General features: G+C 56.8%; 1 protein-coding gene and 1 long non-coding RNA gene across 2 annotated transcripts in view; one reads left to right on the top strand and one right to left on the bottom strand.

The window, feature by feature from the left end:
• CCN4 (cellular communication network factor 4) overlaps positions 1-15,698 on the bottom strand; it is a 34,369-nt gene extending 18,671 nt beyond the window's left edge. The window contains exon 1 of the mRNA XM_019459802.2: positions 15,505-15,698. Coding sequence (XP_019315347.1) covers positions 15,505-15,573 — 69 coding nt within the window. The 5' untranslated portion in view covers positions 15,574-15,698. The remainder of the gene's footprint in view (positions 1-15,504) is intronic.
• A 51-nt stretch (positions 15,699-15,749) lies between these two features.
• LOC109273107 (uncharacterized) lies at positions 15,750-17,014 on the top strand. The gene is made up of 2 exons (XR_002082768.2): positions 15,750-15,952; positions 16,801-17,014. It is a non-coding gene; the product is annotated as an uncharacterized LOC109273107 (long non-coding RNA).
• The last annotated feature ends 887 nt before the right edge of the window (positions 17,015-17,901 follow it).

Below are 17,901 nucleotides of genomic sequence, written 5' to 3'. Positions count from 1 at the left end.
CCAGACGATGTTCGAGGTGCTCCTTCTCTGCTAGAATGTGAGCACAGCAGGGCTTTGTAAGTGTTGCCTAGTGGACTGGGTGCACAGGGGACTGTTGACCCCAGGGGCTTTGGTGTCCCATGCTCAAAAGCATGACTTCTCCTTTGCATTTCTTGGTTGGGCATCCTCTCCCACCCCCACAGGGCTCGGCACAGGGCTTGCGGGGAGCATAGGGCTCACTTTGAGCTGAGGTGGGATTGGCTATAACCTGGCAGGGACCCTTCTCCATATGGTCACCTGGGTCTCCAAGTTAAGGAAGGAAGGAAAGAAAGAAAGAAAGAAGGAAGGGGAAAGAAGGAAGGAAGGAAGGAAGGAAGGAAGGAAGGAAGGAAGGAAAGAAAGAAGGGAAGGAAGGAAGGAAGGACGGAAGGAAGGAAGGAAGGAAGGAAGGAAGGAAGGAAGAGAGAGAGAGGGAGGGAAGGAAGGAAAGAAGAAAGGAAGGAAGGAAGGAAGGAAGGAAGGAAGGAAGGAAAGAAGGAAGGAAGGAAGGAAAGAAGGAAGGAAGGAAGGAAGGAAGGAAAGAAGGAAGGAAGGAAGGAAGAAGGAGGGAGAGAGGGAGGGAAGGAAGGAAAGAAGGAAGGAAGGAAGGAAGGAAAGAAGGAAGGAAGGAAGGAAGGAAGGAAGAGAGAGAGGGAGGGAAGGAAGGAAAGAAGGAAGGAAGGAAGGAAGGAAGGAAAGAAGGAAGGAAGGAAGGAAGAAGGAGGGAGAGAGGGAAGGAAGGAAGGAAGGAAGGAAGGAAGGGAAGGAGGGAGGGAGGGAAGGAGGAAGCCTCCATTTTAGTACCTACCCGGAGCCCCGGGGCACACAGCTCCTTGAGGGAAGCCAGTTAGGGGACGTGGGGCTGCCAGGAATGGGCTCTGGGCATCTTTAACCCAGTCCTGGCTCTTGGCGCCATCTGCTGGTGGGAAATCTCCTAGCCCTCAGTCCAAAGGAGAAGGTACCCGGAGTGCATGGGGGGCCTGAGGACTCCCGCATTTGGTGTGAAACCCCCTGAATCCTTGTTGCCTTGTCCAGCGTTGACACCACAGGGCTTGTGACTGCACACCCCTCCTGATGATAAATTCTGTGTGTGTGTGTGTGTCTGTGTGTGTGTGTGTGTGCAACGCAGGGAAGCAGAGGGGTGGCAGGTGGTTCCTGCCCTCAGGGGTGGACCGTTGAGTTGGGGACATGTGCATCCACTCTTTCGCGCATTCTACGGAAACAGATGCTTCGCGAACACCTACCACGTGCCAGGCTTTGTGCGAGACTTGAAGGAAGCGAGGGTGCATGAGACACAACCTTCTTCTCACTAACTGACCACCCACGAGGCCAACAGACCTCAATCTCCTCCTGCCTCTTGCCCGCACCCTGCACCAGCTCCCCACGATTCTCCCCGTGCCCCAGACGCAAGCACATGGGCACCGCCTCATAGATGACAATGAGGTCGCTGGGCACAAAGATCAAGGAGAGCCTTGAATGCCTGGCTAAGGTCTCAGGCTTTTGGCTGGAGTCTGCTGCGATGATTTGTTGAAGGATGTTAGCAGGAGAAAGACTGGGGCACAGATGTGTATTTTAGAAACGTCACCCTGGGCCACGTCTAGTCTTTGCAACATACTGTCCACGAGACTCTGGGAGTTCACTTGCTGAGCCTTGGTTTTCTCTGTTGTACAATGATGTTCTTACGACTAGATACCCCCACCCACCAAGGTTCTGGGCCCAAGCACCACTCGGCTAGAGCTTCTGGCTTGTCCTCGCCAGTCCATTCCATTGTAGACCACAGCTCTGGCGGCCGCCAGGGGCCAGTCTTGAGCCAGGTCTCAGTTATTGTGGCCTGTCTTGTCTTCCCCACAGCGGTTGGTATCGCGATCTCCATTGTGTATGTCAGCAAAGGGACTTGTTCATGGTTAACACGCAGGAAGTGGTAGCATTTGACTCAAACCCAAATCTGTTGGGTCCGTGCTTGTCCCACTACCGTACGTGGAGAATTTTCTAATGGAAGGAAATCAGTTGTAAGGTAGTGAGCGCGCTGCCAGTGGAGGTAATCAAGAAGCATCTGGACATTCCTCCCGGCTGGGGGCTGTAGGAGGGTGTCAGGCCTTCCAAAGCCTGTCATAGAGTAGGTGTCAGTAGACATCTATCAATAGAATGAATGGAAGAGTCAATGTACGTTGCCCCCACGACACTGTCCTCCCTTGAGGGCGGGAGCCACGTACTGTCCATTTCCCCGTGCACATGCGCACACACACAGGCCCTTACATCGCAGCTAGTATCTACTGAGTGCTCACCTCTCAGTGGAGAGGTTCTTCTGCCCCCTGTCATATGGTTCCCTCAACAAATCACAAGGCAGGCCTACTAATTGTCCCCGGAGCAGAGGAAACGGAGGCTCAGCGAGGCTGAGTGGCTGTGAAGGCCGCACAGCTAGTCGGGGGGGGGGGGGGTTGGGGGGCGGGGGGGGGCACATCCAGGATGAAACTAAGGTCTGCCTTACCCGGAGGTCTGGTGCCCCCGGCCCTTCGGCCGTCTTCAGTCACCCCCCGCAGGAAAGACCGAGCTCCCGTGGTGTTTGGGAGCATGCTCCCATCGGACCTAACCAAAGCAAATATCCAGAGGCTGGGAGCTCCCGGGGAGGCTGTGGGGATCCCCGTGTGAAGGGTCCTTCCCTTCAGGATCGCACTTCGTGGCACCCGGAGACCTCCGGCGCCCGTGTCATTGCCAAAGCTGAGGCCCGGCGGCCTGGCGCCCTCCTTCAAAGTCCTGCTTCCTGCATGAACTCTAGCCCGAGCTACTGTCCTGGGGTCGAGTGGGCAGAAGAGATCAGGAGCTGATAATTGCTGCCGAGCCGGGGGTGGGGACCAGACTGAGCCGGGCTTAGGACCAGACTCGTTCGGAAGGGCCCTTGGGCGTTCCAGCTGGGACGCACCTTAGAACTCTTCTTTGACCCACCTGCCGATTTGAAGCCGGACGTGAAGCCCACGGTTTCCTTTCGGAAGGATCTTTCCTGGGCACTTGCAGCGGGGCGGGCCCCGTGCTGGACGGGGCTGGAGCGGTGGGTCCCTCAGATCCCCTGTCCTCGCGGGGCTCGGTCTCACTGTGCCGCCTTTCCAGGCTCTTAATTCCCAGACCTTATACTTCCATGCCAGGGGCGCCCGCAGCCGATCCTGGGGCCCAGGCAGGCGAATTTGATAATTAATGCCAGGCATCTTCGGCATTAAATGTGCCAGATACGGTGCTGAGCGCATTCCGTGCATTCGGTTAGCGAAGCCTCATACCAACCCTTTGTGCAACAAGCACTCCACGCCCTTAACCGGTGGGGAAACTGAGACTCAGGGAGGCCAGGCTGTTGCCCAGGTGCACGGGCAGCGACTGGCAGAAGGATTGAACCTGCAGGGTCTGACTCTAATCTCCGTGCTTGAAGCCTCCGGCCTCCCTTTGAATCCCCACCAAAGCCACAGTCCCCCTCTCTCTAGGACTTCCCCTTGGGGGCCGAGGCTCTTCCTGGAACCCCAGGGTGCTTGGCTGGGCCTTTGGGACCCCCTGAGGCTTTTACCAAGCTCCCACTTTCTTTGGGTTTGGCAGCCTCTCCCCGTATTCGCCAGAACACACAGGAGCCGGCCCCAAGCCCTGCCCCCTTCCCCAGACAGCTCGGAGACACCCACTGCAAACAGAAACGTTTCCCACGGTGGTTCCCAGACTTTGCTGCCTGTCAGAACCACCCGGAGGCTTGAACAAACACGGGTGGGCGGTCAGGGTCCCCAGGTATCCCAACTTTTCCACGGAGTTCTACATGCAGCAGAGAACAGCGATCCCACGGACCCTGTTAAAATACAGATTCCCGACCCCCACCTCGGATGTTCGTTCGAACACTTCCGTTGTTTATAAGCCCCCCACGTGTGGCATTTCGTCACAGCTTGCCTGAATGGATGAAGACAGCGTCACTTAGCCCTCCCGACAAAGAGGGTGGTCACTAAGCAGATTGGAAGAAATGGATTGATCCCTTGAATTGTACTACTTACCGGACACATTTAACCTGATGAAATTTGGGGGGGAAATGAAAGCCCCTGTAAGAAATGCTACAAAAGCAGTTTTGAGATGCTGTTTAAAGATGAGGAAGAACTGAGACCCCTGGCTGGCTCGGCTGGTTAAGCATCCGACCTCGGCTCAGCTCATGATCTCGCGCTCCGTGAGTTTGAGCCCCGCGTCGGGCTCTGGGCTGACGGCTCGGAGCCTGGAGCCCGTTTCGGATTCTGTGTCTCCCTCTCTCTCCGCCCTTCCCCGGCTCATGCTGTCTCTCTGTCTCTCAAAAATAAATAAATGTTAGAATTTTTTTTAAAAGATGAGCAGGAACTATGGGTTTCAGGGTGTTTTCCAGCCCTCAGGCGCAAGTCAGTGTTCGATTTGACCCGCACGTCGGTTTTCCAAGAACCCCGGGCAACAGGCAAGGGGGCAGGAAGTGGGAGCCTGGCCATGGCGGGGAGGGGCGCCTAGGGAACTGAGATTTCTTCTTGATGATCAAGTGGACCCCATCCCCTTCTGAATGTGAGTGTGGTTCATCGGTGACAGAACTGGGTCTGATGACCCAGACTGGGTCTGATGAGAGTGGGTCATCGGTGATGAACTGGGGTGAGAGGAAAGGGCACAGCCTCAAGACTCCCACTCAGGGTGGTGAGGAATGTGATTGGGTTGAGCCCAAGCTGCCAAGGACCCCTGTCATGGGGGTTTTCAGGGATGAGCTGTCTCTTCCCGCCTCTTCAGTCCCCGGCACCTTGCCTGGCTTGCCCTGGGCAAGTGCCCAGACCAGTGGAAGGGATGGTCCTACAGCCTGGCTCAGCCGCATTTGGGAGGCTGCACCCAGAGGCTCCACAAGGGGGCAGGCTTGAGACAGAAATGGCGTGAGCGGACCCCAACCGTGTTCTGGGGGGGCTTCAGGAAGGGGCTGCGCTGCCGGGAAGCAGTTTCTGTTCACTGAAAAGAGGGCCCTGAGGTGGGGGAGTAGAAGAATGTGGCCCCCTGTGGCCTGGGCCCACCTGCTGTCCCCACCACATTGTTCTCACATTTGGTACCACGGATGGGGCAGTCACAGTGTAAGTGGGGGACAGCTATTTCCTGAGCTCCTTGTAGGAGAGAACCCCTAGGGGTCTATACCCCTGTTCCCAGGGCAGGGGGGCAGCCCTGCAGGGGAGGCCTGTCTTCGAAAGATCTTAGCTTCCCAGCCCCTAACGTCACCTGGCCTGAGTGTGGGAGGACCCAGCACTGTCCAGAGCCCTCCAAGCCCGTCTCTGGCTCCGATGGCAGGATTTCCAGGGAACAGAAGGCCCCGCGGCTGACTCGGCATTGGCCAGGCTGCGTGTCATGGGATGTGGAAGGTCTTTTGAGATTTTCTGCTAATCGGCTTTATAAGCATGCAGTCTTGGGGCGCCTGGGTGGCTCAGTCGGTTGAGCGTCCGGCTTCGGCTCAGGTCACGATCTCACGGTTTGTGAGTTCGAGTCCCGCGGCTCAGAGCCTGCAGCCTGCTTCGGATTCTGTGCCTCCCTCGCTCTCTGTCCCTTCCCTGCTCACACTCTGTCTCTCTCTCTTTCAATAATAAATAAACATTTAAAAAAATGTATAAGCATGCAGTCTTGTGAGTTTCTGTGGGGGGGGGGGGGATCTCAACTTTATATGACAGGGTTGAAGGGTCAGGAAGCCAGACTTCTTTCCAGATAACAAGCCCTTGTGTGTTCGTTTGTTCGTTCATTCATTCATTCATTCATCAAACACATATGAAACATCTCCTAAATTCCAAGTACAAAGCCTCAGGGAACCCCCAGCCTTCTGAGGAGACAGGAATATAGAAAGGGTAACTGCATTATACAACAATGGTTGGAAACTTCAATCCATTGACCACATCTGGCCCGTGGCGATTTGTAAGGGGAATGAGTGGATTTCACATTTTTTTAAAAAAAAGTTGTAAAACACAACAACAAAAAGAAAGAGGAATACTACACGGAGACCTTATAGCCCACAAAGCCTAGAATATTTACCACCTGATCTTTTATAGGAAGCGTTTGCTGTCTTCTGGGACAGAGTGACAGTACTGTTAATGACCGCTAACCCTTGGTGGCACACATGTCGGGGGCAGGCGTTCGTATCAGCACTATTCATGTTAACAAGTTCAAAACCTGTTCGTTCTTGGGGCGCCTGGGTGGCTCAGTCGGTTGAGCGTCCGACTTCGGCTCAGGTCACAATCTCACAGTTCGTGGGTTCGAGCCCTGCATCGGGCTCTGTGCTGATGGCTCAGAGCCTGGAGCCTGTTTCGGATTCTGTGTCTCCCTCGCTCTCTGCCCCTCCCTTGCTCATGCCCTGTCTCTCTCTCTCTCTCTCTCTCTCAAAAATAAATAAACATAAAAAACTTTTACAGAACCCATTCATTCTTTGCTGGAGACATGTGTACGCATTTACCAAAGTCGGGAGAGCCATATGGGCTCTCTCACCTGTTACCAACTTCAACCACGAGTCCTTAGTCCTTATTCAAATTGCACTGATTATCTCCAAGGTTTTTTTTTTTTTTCTTTAATCAGATGGTTTCTCTGAATCAAGATCAACGCAAGGTCTACATGGGATTCTGCGTTTCGCCTTTTATGCCTCTTTTATTCATTTACACCTTACGTAAATCATTTAATCCTTGCGATAACCCTAAGAGGCGGGCTGCTTTTACAATCATCTTCCCCAATTTACAGAGGAGTGAACTGAACCACAAAAAGGTCGGATAATTTGCCCAAGGCCACTAGCAAATGGCAGAGTTGGGATTTGAACCCAAGGGCCAAGCTGCACAGGGCCTCAGCAGACTCTAAATAAGGGCTAGGAGAACATGATAAGAAGGCCAGGGGCAGGGGCATGGGAGCAAGGAGTGCTTCTTGGAGGAGGCGTTCTTTGCATTGTGTCCTCAAGGATGAGCGAGAATTGACCGGGAGGGCAGAGAGAACATCAAAGCTGAGGAAGAGCAGGAATAAGGCCATGCAGGTGGCAGCGATGTGGCACAGGAATGACCAGGGGTCAATACTGGGGTTTAGGGTTCGGAGCTATGGAGATGGTAGGCAGGGGCCACAGTCAGAGGACCTTAAGGGCCATGCCTGGGACATGTGCGTCCCCCGGGGGAAGGAGGGGTCTTTCCTGAGTCAGCCACCCCACGGTGTCAGGTGATGATCCAAACAACCCTGTGAGATCAGCCCTCACGGTCTCAATTTGACAGACGGGGAAACTGAGGCCCACAGAGGTTAAGAGACACGGCAAGAAAATTACGCACTCACTTCTTCTGACTCTGGGTCTCACAATCCTCCACAGACCTCTAAGGGACCCTTCTCTTGCCCAATTTCCAGTTCATGTGATTCCCCCAAAGGAACTGAGAGCCTTCCATGCCCCAGGCCTGGAAGTGACGGTGGCCATGGGGTGAGCAGGGAGGGGGCCGGCCCTGGAGCCATAGCCAACACAGACAAGGGTGGAAGAAACTACCATCTGTTGAGGTCAGACCTGTTCCAGGGAAGAGGGAGTTTCTGCCTGATGGGGCAGGGAGTGGCGTCTTCAGCTCCTAGGCCCATACCTGGAGGTGGGATGCCCTGGGTTCCAGCCCCGGCCTGAGACTTGTGGCCTTGGATGAGCACCTGCCTCCCCCCGCCGCCCTACACACACACAGGGCAGGTTGGGATGAGGCAACCCTCTAGAGCCTTCCAGTGCACTTGGCTGGCTGAGCTGGGCCTCTGATAAGGTGGTTCCTCCCTCCAGCATCCGGAGCCTGACCTCAGCTCCCTTCCGTCCTCCTGCATTGGGTCCCCACTCAGGCTGGGAAGACAGACACGGGCGAGGGGCTGGCACACAAGGTCACCCCTGGGAGCAGGTCCCGCCGGCCCCGCACAGGGAATAAGGTGGGGGTTTTGAAGCTCGGATGGCATGGGGAATCGGTAAAACTCTGCCTCGGTTTCCTCCTCTGTAAAGCGGGGGCGATAACAGCTCCTACCACGGAGAGCTCTCCTGTGGACTAAACGAGGCGTGGGGGGCCCCGGCTCACGGTGAGGGTCCAACACGGGGTGATGCTTCGGTTGTTTAAGAGCAGAAATTTGCAAGGGTCAGGACACAACTCCTTGGAGTACAGGGGCCAGAAGCAGCTCTTCAGGAAGTCAGCAGGTGTGCGTGTGTGTGCATATGTCTGTGTGTGTGTGCATGTGTGTATTCCCGTGTCTCTATGTGTGTGTATATGCCTCTGTGCATGTGTGTGCACATATATCTGTGTGTGTGTGCACTTAGGTGTGCCTGTGCCTTTGTGTGTGCGTATGCCTGTGTGTGCATTCATGTATGCCTGTCTCCATGTGTGTGTATGCCTATGTCTGTGTGCGTGCATGTGCACACGCACATGTAGGCTGCAGGATTACAGGGCAGCAACAACAAGGATGGATAGGCGGCTGAGGCCCATCCATGTGGCACCCACATGGCTGTTCAGGAACTCTCCACGGGGCCTTGTCCCCCCCTGCCAGTGCCAGAGCACCTGGATGTTCGCTGCCCCATTGGTGGCCCCCCAACCTCGTCCTCTGCACGTGCTCGATACCTACCCTGCCTTCTCTCTCCAGCCACGAGAGCTCTGTGGGCCGGGCTTTTCAAGTCCATTTTACAGATGAAAGCCTGAGGCCCAGCTGGGAAGTGGCAGTTCTGTGCTCAGGAAGTAAGTCCACCCTTCAGCCCCCTTAGTGGTCAGGCCCAGGCCCTCTGGTCAGGTCCCTTCCTTGCTTCCCTAGCACAAAACCTCCACCAGAAAGTTCAGTTTCGTGCCTTCCCTGCCTCCCTGTCCCCTCTATACACAGCCTGCCCTGCCCTTCTGGTTTTCTTCATTCATTCATTCAACCAACAGGCATGCATTAGGCCCCTATAATGTGTACCCACGGTGACAGCCGAGCTGAGCAGGGAAAGTTGCAGGTCTAGAAGGGAGAAAGCCTGAGCAAGGCCGGGGGGTAGGGCACGGCACATGCCAAGGCCCGGGGGTCTGTCCTTGCGGGAGGAAGGAGCGTGAGGAAGGGTGGCTCGTACGTGGGGCCAGGCCCGCAGAGAGCTCCTGTTGAATGACGTGTTTCCTCCTGCCTGGGCAAGAACACGGAAGAGGGGGAAAGGCATTTTAGGCAGAAGGAACAGCAGGGGCATGCGCACAGGAGTGAGGTCACACGAGTATTTGGGAACGTGGCCTTTGAAGCAGGGGAGGGGGGTGAGCGAAGGCAGTCCCAGAGGATGACGCTGGAAAGCAGGCTTGGCGAGACTCAGAGGGGCAAGTAAAGTGGTATTTAGGCAGCACCAAGCTGCTCCAGGCTCTATGTACCCCCCCCCCCCAGCTCATTCCCTGGCACAGTGACATTCAGAGAGAGTAAGTCCCTGTGTCACAGGAAACAGAGGCTCAAAAAGGTTGAGTAAGGTGCTCAAGATGATCCCCTTTCCAAATGCAAGCTGCACGGTTTACTCCGGATCATTCTGATTGCGTTCTCTTCCCTCCAAGCTGCGTGTGGGGACTTAGACCTCTAGGCCGCAGGAAACCCCTGGAGGTACCGTAGGGAGGGCCTTGCCCCCACTGACAGCTGGGAGGAGTGACGGATGGAGGCACTGGGAGGGGACATAGGGCGGATGGTGGCCCCAGCTCTCTTAGACTATTCTTCTAGCCTTCACCCCCTTGCGCATTCCTGCCCTGGGCAGCCGCATGGCACGTGCCCTTTCTCTCACCTACGAGACACAACGCAGGATTCCCAGAGGGGCTGGGCTGGACCCCTCTCTTCCTCTGCTTAGGACCTGGGCTCTCAATTCCTTAACCGCCCCCTCCTACCCCCACCAAGGCTCAGCAGATCCACCGTTGATGTCCCAAGCCTGGAGGACTTGCCTCCAGGCTGGGGTCCTTGGGGTGGGTGGGCTCAGATTGTGTCGCATCCCCTGGGATATTCATTATTCACGTTTTGAGAGGCCTGGTTCCTCCTCCTCTGCTTCTGTCTCCCTCCCCCCACCCCCTGCCTCTCTCAGAGAGGAGGAGCAGGAGGGCAGATTAACAGAATGTCAAGGCTGGAGGAGGGACAGGTATGATTTTTGAAATCAGCTGTGCGTAAGAATCACCAAGGTGCCATTTAATGTGCACGATACCTGGGGGCCTCTTCCCAGGAATTCAGGCTCAGAGCCCTGGAACTGGTGTTTTCCTCCTGCAGCCTTCTGAGCTTCCCCTCAGATTCCTCACTGCAATCCCGTCTGCTGGGGTAAAAATTTGTCTCCAACACGCGAGCCATACTTGACCGTGGGGACAAAGGTCACAGCTTCTCACCGCATCTCTGGAAATGGGAAGGAGCTGGGTGCCCAGCAAAGCCGTCAGCATCCATGTAACAGTAAGTGGATGGGCTATGACAACCATGGTCGGTAGCAGGGGACTCGGGGTCGTAAGGCCTAAGTCTCGGCTACAAGCATCGTCATTCCCCGGCGCCTCAACCATCATCACCATCGTCATTAGCATTTCTCTCTCCTCCGTGATAATCCAAATGTGTTCATTGACTCCCTTGAAATGTCCTGGGAAGCTCGCCAGGATGTGAAAACCTTGGGAGCTTCAAGGAGATCAGCTCAGCGCTGAGCCCAGCGCAACCCACCAGGAAGCCTGCCCCTCCTTGCCCACCCGGGGCCCGGCCTACAGTCTTTATCAAGCCCTGCTCATTTGCTCAGACCTGGCACTTCTCTGCAGCCAGCGCCGCAGCTCAAGCTGGGAAAGGGAATCGTTTCCCCACTTCCCCTTGGGGGTGCTGCGGCTTTCTGTACTTCGTCTCTATTTCACTCTTTAATCATCTCGATAACCCGTGGAAGCAAGTACGAATATGGTGTCTTTTCACAGATGAAGAGACGGGCTCAGTGGAAAAGCCGGGGGGCGGGGGCAGAGCCCTCGACATCTTTCCCTTTCCACCTATGAAAATCCATCTACGTGCCCTTGTGTCTTGCCCGGCCGACACCGTCTCGTGAAACACGATGTGTGCCGGCTACGGAATTCTACATTTTCTAGGAGCCACGCTGGAAACTAACAAGAAATCAGTGAGCGTTAGCTTAGTATTTCTTTAACCCCATATATGAAAAATATTCTCATTTCACCGTGGGGGTCAGTAGAAAAATTACAGGGAGAACTGTACATCCCATGCTCACACCAGATCTTTGAAAGCTGCTGTGTGTTTCACACCCTCAGCTGGGACAAGCCACGTTTCAGGTGCTCGGTGGCCGCATGTGGCCGGTGGCCACGTTGGACTGTGCGGGGATGCTGCTGCCTGCTTCACAGACGTGGCCTGCTGTGTGCAGAGTGCTTAGGACACTACGTGCAGGACCCAGCAAGCGCCTGATCGGTGTTTGCCTTCATTATGATCAGCGCTGCCGAGGCGTGGGGAGCCCCGGTGGCGTTGACTGAACGTACAACGTGCTGAAGTCTCGCTCTTGGGCATCTGTGGCATCATATGCTCCCGGCTCCAAACCTCCTTCCTCCCTTTGCTCTCCTGGCTGTGCTCGGCAAGCCTCCCACCCCCTCTCAGGGGCTAAGCCCAGCCTGGGCCATTGCTGTCTCGATTTCCTCGCTCCCATCTGGAAACCACAACGCGCGCAGCAGCCCCTCCCTGCGGCCCAGAGAGATGGCCGAGGTTTCCGGGCGGAATCCCAGGCGCAAAATCCCCATCAGGGGCTGAAGGCAGCCTCCCGGCCTGTGGCGGCTTTGCTGGCGTGGGGGCGGGAGCCTCTTCTAAAAGCTGGGGGAGGTGAGTCGGCACACAGGCCCCCGGAGGCAGTGCCCAGGCCGCGGTCGGGGTCTGGGGCTCCTGGGAGCACTGCTCCCACGCCGGTCCCGGAAGGCCAGGCTTCGCCGAGCGCCCTCCCCGGGTGGAAAATGCCCGTCCGTGCCACGCTCGGGCCCCCGACGTCCCGGGCAAGCGGCAAGCGGGAGGGGCCGCAGCCGGGAGCGTCTAAGTCGCAGGCAGCAGCTCTGAGCAGGGGCGGTTGGAAGCGCTGGCTCGGAGCCCAAGCTACGGACGGGAGGCGTAAAGAAGGCCTGTCGTTTCTGTTCTCACACTTTGCAACGGGGCATATGCCACGTCCAGGGCCACCCTGCTCGGCGGCGCGTCCTGGAAGCGAAGGACGGACTTGCGTTTCACGCGCAGCGTGTCCCCGCCGTTAGGCACGCGCGCGCACGCACACACCGCGGCGATTTACACCCTCGAACGAGCCACGATGTCTAACGCACGTGCACACACACACCTGTGCACACGCCACGTACATTTATACGGGGGAGGGGATGCGGGTCTCGCCTGTACACAGGGTACCACGGACCTCAGGCGGGCCCAGGGATTTATCGGCACAGGATTTGTCCACCTAGTCGCAGGCTTCGGAGAGGCCCCCCTGGAGCAGTCCCGCGGTCCCTCCCCAGCAGCAGGGAGGGCCCAGGTCGTTAGCCCCGGTCTTCAAGAGCAGACGGCGAGGCCCAGAGTGGCCAAGGAAGCTGCTCTACCCGCCGGCGGTAGAGCTTGCCCCCGACCCTTCTCTGCCACCTCTCGTCCCCACACGTGGGTGGCTGTCATCTGCCTCCCTCGCCCTGTAAGCACCCTAGGGGCAGAAACCGCGAGCCCCTCGTTCCTGCATGAGGACACGGCCGAGGGAGGCAGGAGGCTGTGTCGCCAAGAGCGGGACGGAGGCTCCAAATCGGTCACTGCTGGTCACCGGCTGTGCGACCTCGGGCAAATGGCCCAATCTCTCTGACCTTCGGTTTCTGCGACCGCAAAGAGGGATGATCACACCAGCTTCACGGTATTGCCATGAGACTTGTAGGAGGTGCTCAGTAAATGCGGGCGCACGTCTGTCGGATGAACCGAGGAGGGTCTTACGCGTACACACAAAGAGCACCTGGCAGGGGCGTGACAGTACCCACTAATTGTGGCCCCTCTCTCTTAGCACAAGGGGCTGATCTCTGTCCACGTAGAAGGAAGAAAAGAACAAAGAGATGGAAAAGCCAGGCGCATCTGTAACATGGCTTTATCGGATATCCCGTTCCCGGGAGACTTGGCGGAGCTCCCGAGCTCCCTGCCCCGGCTTCCTCCCTTCGTCTCCTCCTGGTGGACATCTTCCTCCTTCAGTCACAGAACCTTTGGATAATCCTTCCCTATCTGACAGGGCGAGTCTTCCCTCAGAACTCCGCTTCCTCGAAGTTTTCTAGGCAATTGTCACAAACCCTTTCTTCCGTATGAGCATCCATAGTCATTTTTTCCATTGCAGTCCCACCGGGCCCCTGGAAGGACTCACAGTCCCATTATCTGTCAGTTTTACGAGGATGGTCGTGTATGGGGTTTGGCTGGAAGGCAAAGACCTGACTGCCATCTGTCTCAGAGCCCTCACCGGGTTAGGATGCCGGGAAAGCTCTCCCGCGGGGCCTCGCGTGGGAGCTCCTGAATCTGGACACCAGTGTGGGCCGGGTAGGGTTGGGTGCCCAGAGAAGGTCCCCAGGCGGGGGCTGCGTGCAGGAGAGGTGCCCACCTCCTCCCGTCCCGTTGCCCGGGTCTGTCTGGGCTCTTGGCCGCTGTGCTGCGTGTGCCCTTGGCTAAGCCCGTGGAAACGGACGGGCTCTCCCTTCCCCAACACCACCCGTTCTGGGAGGTACCGGGCTCCAGTGTGTGTGGACCTGTGCACGGCCCCTTTCCTCCTTCTCACCCAGACACGTGCTGCCCTGCACCTCGCACCTCTTCTCCATCCAGCCCTTGTCCTCCCAGCCACAGTAACCCCGAAGGAAGGCTGATCTGGCCCCTTGTGGTTCCCCCAGCCTATAGGGAATGCTCGGTTTCCCTCCTGAGCTAGGAAAGCTCTGGAAGAAAGAGCAGGCTTTGCAAGGGACGATCTGAAAATCTGAGCCCTGGCCACTTACTAGTTGGGATACCCTGAGAAAGTCCCTCACTTGCTCTAAGCCTCCATTTCTTTGTTCTATTTATTTAAAAAAATGTTTAAAGTTTATTTTTTATTTTATTTTACTTTATTTGAGAGGGAGAGGGAGAGAGAGAACAAGCGGGGGAGGGGCAGAGAGAGAGAGGGAGACACAGAATTGGAAGCAGGCCCCAGGCTCTGAGCTGTCAGCCCAGAGCCCGACGCGGGGCTCGAACCTGCAAACCGTGAGATTGGGACCTGAGCCGAAGTCGGACGCTCAACCAATGAGCCACCACCTAGGCACCCCTCTTTCTTTAAGAAAATGAAGTTAGTATCTGGGTTTTGTAGCAAGGCTTGGCACCCACTATGTGGGGGGGGGGGGGGCACCATGAAGGTTCAAAGGATTTCACAACAAATCACACAGATACACTCCCTGCCCTCCTCAGCCATACGGCGCTTGGGGGACCATTGGTCACCCAGCTCCAGAGGCACCGGGGCAGTAGCCGGCTGCCAGCTCTCAGCCTCAGATCTGGGTGAATCGGAACCAGCGTCTTTGAACTGGTGGGCGACTAGCTTTACCCCCGAGCCTCAGCTCCCTCATCCACAGATGGGGATGTTGGTCGCAAAAGAAGGTGTCCCTGTGAGCAGGTAATGAAGCCTTTCTTGCCGCCTTCCCTCTGTCTCTCGGCTTTACTGCTGGCAGCAAGCTCCGGCCCGGGCTGTGGGATCTTCGATTCGGAAGCTCTTTCCAGAAGCCCACCTCCTGCCCGCCCGGGACCTGCCTGTACACCTTAAAGCCAGCAGCCTGGCTGTGTTCTGCCACGTGTCTTACTCCCCTGGCTTCTTGAAGGTGCAGACCCCTCCTCCCTTCCCTTTGGGTTGCCCTGGGGTGGAGAGAGGAGGGGAGAGAACCCTCAGGATCCCCCCCCCCCCCCAGCAGCAGGCTTCATGCGCAGGGCCCCACCGTGCACGCTTCCTAAGCTATCGATGGCTGTGCCAGCCCAAGGCGCCAGCGGCTGGGGTTAGAAATCGCCCAAAGCAATGTTTGCTCAAGAGAGGCGCTTTTGTTGAAAGCTGGCATTTCCCTTTCCAAATTCTCTCGGTGTTTTCCGACTCCTTTCCTTGCAGTATCTCCAGCATTTGGAGACTCATGTTCCAAACCCGAGACTTCACGAATCGCCTGCCAACTTCCTCGCTTCGCGCCGCTCAGGGAAGAGTGACTGGCCCAAGGTCACACGGCCAGCCCTGGGCAGGGCTGGCACGGGAGTCCGGGCCCCCGACGCCCCGCTCCACCAAGTGCCCCTTTCCTGCTGCGTTTCAGGTGGGAAAGAAGGGCGTAGATCGCCTGTTTGCTTTGTCCCGCCCCCCCGGGGGCTGCCTCTTCCCCGCTTCCCCGACCCCAACCGTGAGGGGATCAGCCGACCCCGTGCAGCCCCAGCTCTCCCCCTGGCCTCTATGTGGGCACCTCCTTGGCCCCACACTTCCAGCCCCTCTTGATCTGGCCCGCCATGCCGCAGAACCGGCTGGAGAAGGGATCTGGGTCCCCTGTCTGAGCCCCTCCAAGCAGGACTCACCGTGGCCAAGGCGCTGCCCGCGGCTGCTGCTGTCACTGCCACCAGCGTCCAGGGCAGGAACCACCTCATGCCTGGGAGTCAGGGGCAAAGGCATCTACCGAGCAGCCCAGAGGATCCGGCCGCCTCTCGGGGGAGCTGGGCCGAGAGACTGGCCTGGCCCATCAGGAGTACGAGATATGTCTCTTCCCACAGGCCTGGGGCGGGGGGGGTTATTAAAGCAAGATCTGACGTCAGAGTTAAGGACAAACCCTGCATTTTCCTCTGAAGAAACTTTTCCTGCCTCTCTCTCTCTCTCTCTCTTTTTCCTTTCTTCCCTCTGTCCCCACCTCCAGCCCAAGCTTGGCCAGCCTCTCCAGCTCTGACAGCTCTTAAAGGGAAAGTTACAGGGCTATGATTTCACACTGGGGCAGTAAATTCTCACGGAAGGAGCCGGGGCCATCCTGCCAAGGTATTTCACGAAGGTGGGGAGGGGGGGGATCGCGGGGCGGGGTGGGGGGATGCCAGGAGGAGGCAGAGATACAGTTACCCTGGCGGGCGGGCTGGGGGGACCTCTGAACGTGCTCCCAGCAGGGGAAGCGAACTCCCTCCCATTTCTTCAGTCTGTTCCTGCCTCTGGTTTTCATTTGCCGTCATTCACTCTTCTCTCCCTGGCTGCGGATGGCTTTGAGTGCAACCATCTAGAAATGATAGGAATTTACAAATGAACTCAACCCTGGGGCTCAGGCTCTCGCCCTCCCTCCACGACAAACGAAAACCACGGTTTCGCCAACTTACGGGAGTTCCCTTTGCCTCTCATCAGCCAGAAGCCTTCTGGTGCCGGCACCGTCTCCCCGTGTCTGGGCCCTTGTTCTATCCCTGGTGGGTTTGAGTGGCCAGCCTCCCCCCTGCTGGATATTGCCACTCACGGCAGGGGTCTCCCCCGGGGCCCCGTCTACCCCCGTGGAGCTCCCTCATGCCCTGTGTGGATGTAAGCAACAGCCTCCCTTCTGGCCCCCCAAACGTCCTCTACCATTCCCCAAGGTCATCAGAGCGAACGTTGGAAAACCCAACCAAGATCCCTCCTGGCTGGAGCTTCCCCGAGCCTGCCCGTCGACTCACGTGGAATCCCCAGTCCCGGCGGGCTGTCCGAGCCCTCCCTGTACAGAGTACACACTCTGCCTGTACTACCCTCAACCACGCTGGCTTCCTTGGTCTTCCTCTCCCGCCCCAACGAGGTCCCATCTCTGGGCTCCAAGGGGACTCCCTGCCCTGTGTTTTCCCTCAGCAGTTACTTCCTCTCTTTTTCTTTTCCTGCAGCCTACGAAGGGAATACGGGAGCACGCACGGCTGCTCGGCAGTGGTGTAGGTTTGCGCGAGGGAGTTCGTGACCCCAACGGTGACTCTGACGGTCTCTCCATTTGTCGGCCTCGGACTGGGCCTCTCACCCGATTCTGGCCAGTGAGACATAGAGAGAAATCTGCTGGGGGCTCCTAGAAGGGATGGCATCCCTTGGGAGGAGGAAAAAAAACAATTGTCTACTCCTTTTCTTCTTAACTTGTGTGCAAAGTTGATGGCTGGAGCTGCAGCAGTCATATCGAGTACGTGAGGCACAAGCTTGAGGATGAAAAGCCAACGTGCCGAGGCTGGCGGAGCAGAAAAGAGAAGAGCTTGGGTCTTTGGGATTTTGTAGTGTTACTGAACCAAACCTGGAACAGCTACCTCCAGACTTCCTGTTACAGGGGCCGATTCAGTGATTTATGCTCGAGCGTAGTTAGCTATTTTATTCCTTAGTGTCAAGTACATCCTAATTGCTCTATGGGGCTTTCCAAAAGTCATGCACGTAAAGTGGCCAAGTGGGGGGTATAATACGTAGAGACTGCCCAGTAAATGCCAGGCTTTGTTTCCCTTCTCATGAACTTACTTGTTCCTCTTAAAAATAAGCCCCATGAGGCACCTGGGTGGCTCAGTCGGTTAAGCTTCTGACTTCGGCTCAGGTCACGATCTCGCGGTCCGTGAGTTCGAGCCCCGCGTCGGGCTCTGTGCCGACAGCTCGGAGTCTGGAGCCCGCTTCGGATTCTGTGTCTCCCTCTCTCTCGGCCCCTCCCCCCCACTCTGTCTCTCTGTGTCTCTCAAAATAAATAAGTAAACTTAAAAAATGTAAGTCCCATAAAGTAAGCACTGTCAGCAGGTGTCTTTAAAGAAATCACCAAAGGTGTTGGGTACTAATCTGGGTTCAGCGAACCCCCGATGGACACCGTTGGCCCTGTGCCATGAGATCTCTCATGACCGTAAGGGAGACGGAGTGGAAACTCAGAGATGCTAGGTGATTTCAGGGCACGCACCAAGCCAGGGTCAGGCCTGGGGCTGGGACCACAGTCTCTGAACCGTGACAAGGCAGAGTCCGGCCGGGGCACTTCC

The sequence above is a fragment of the Panthera pardus genome, unplaced genomic scaffold, assembly GCF_024362965.1.
Source record: "Panthera pardus isolate Hobbes unplaced genomic scaffold, ASM2436296v1 HiC_scaffold_7, whole genome shotgun sequence".
NCBI classification, from domain to species: Eukaryota; Metazoa; Chordata; class Mammalia; order Carnivora; family Felidae; genus Panthera; species Panthera pardus.
This window is presented reverse-complemented; position numbering and strand designations above follow the sequence as displayed.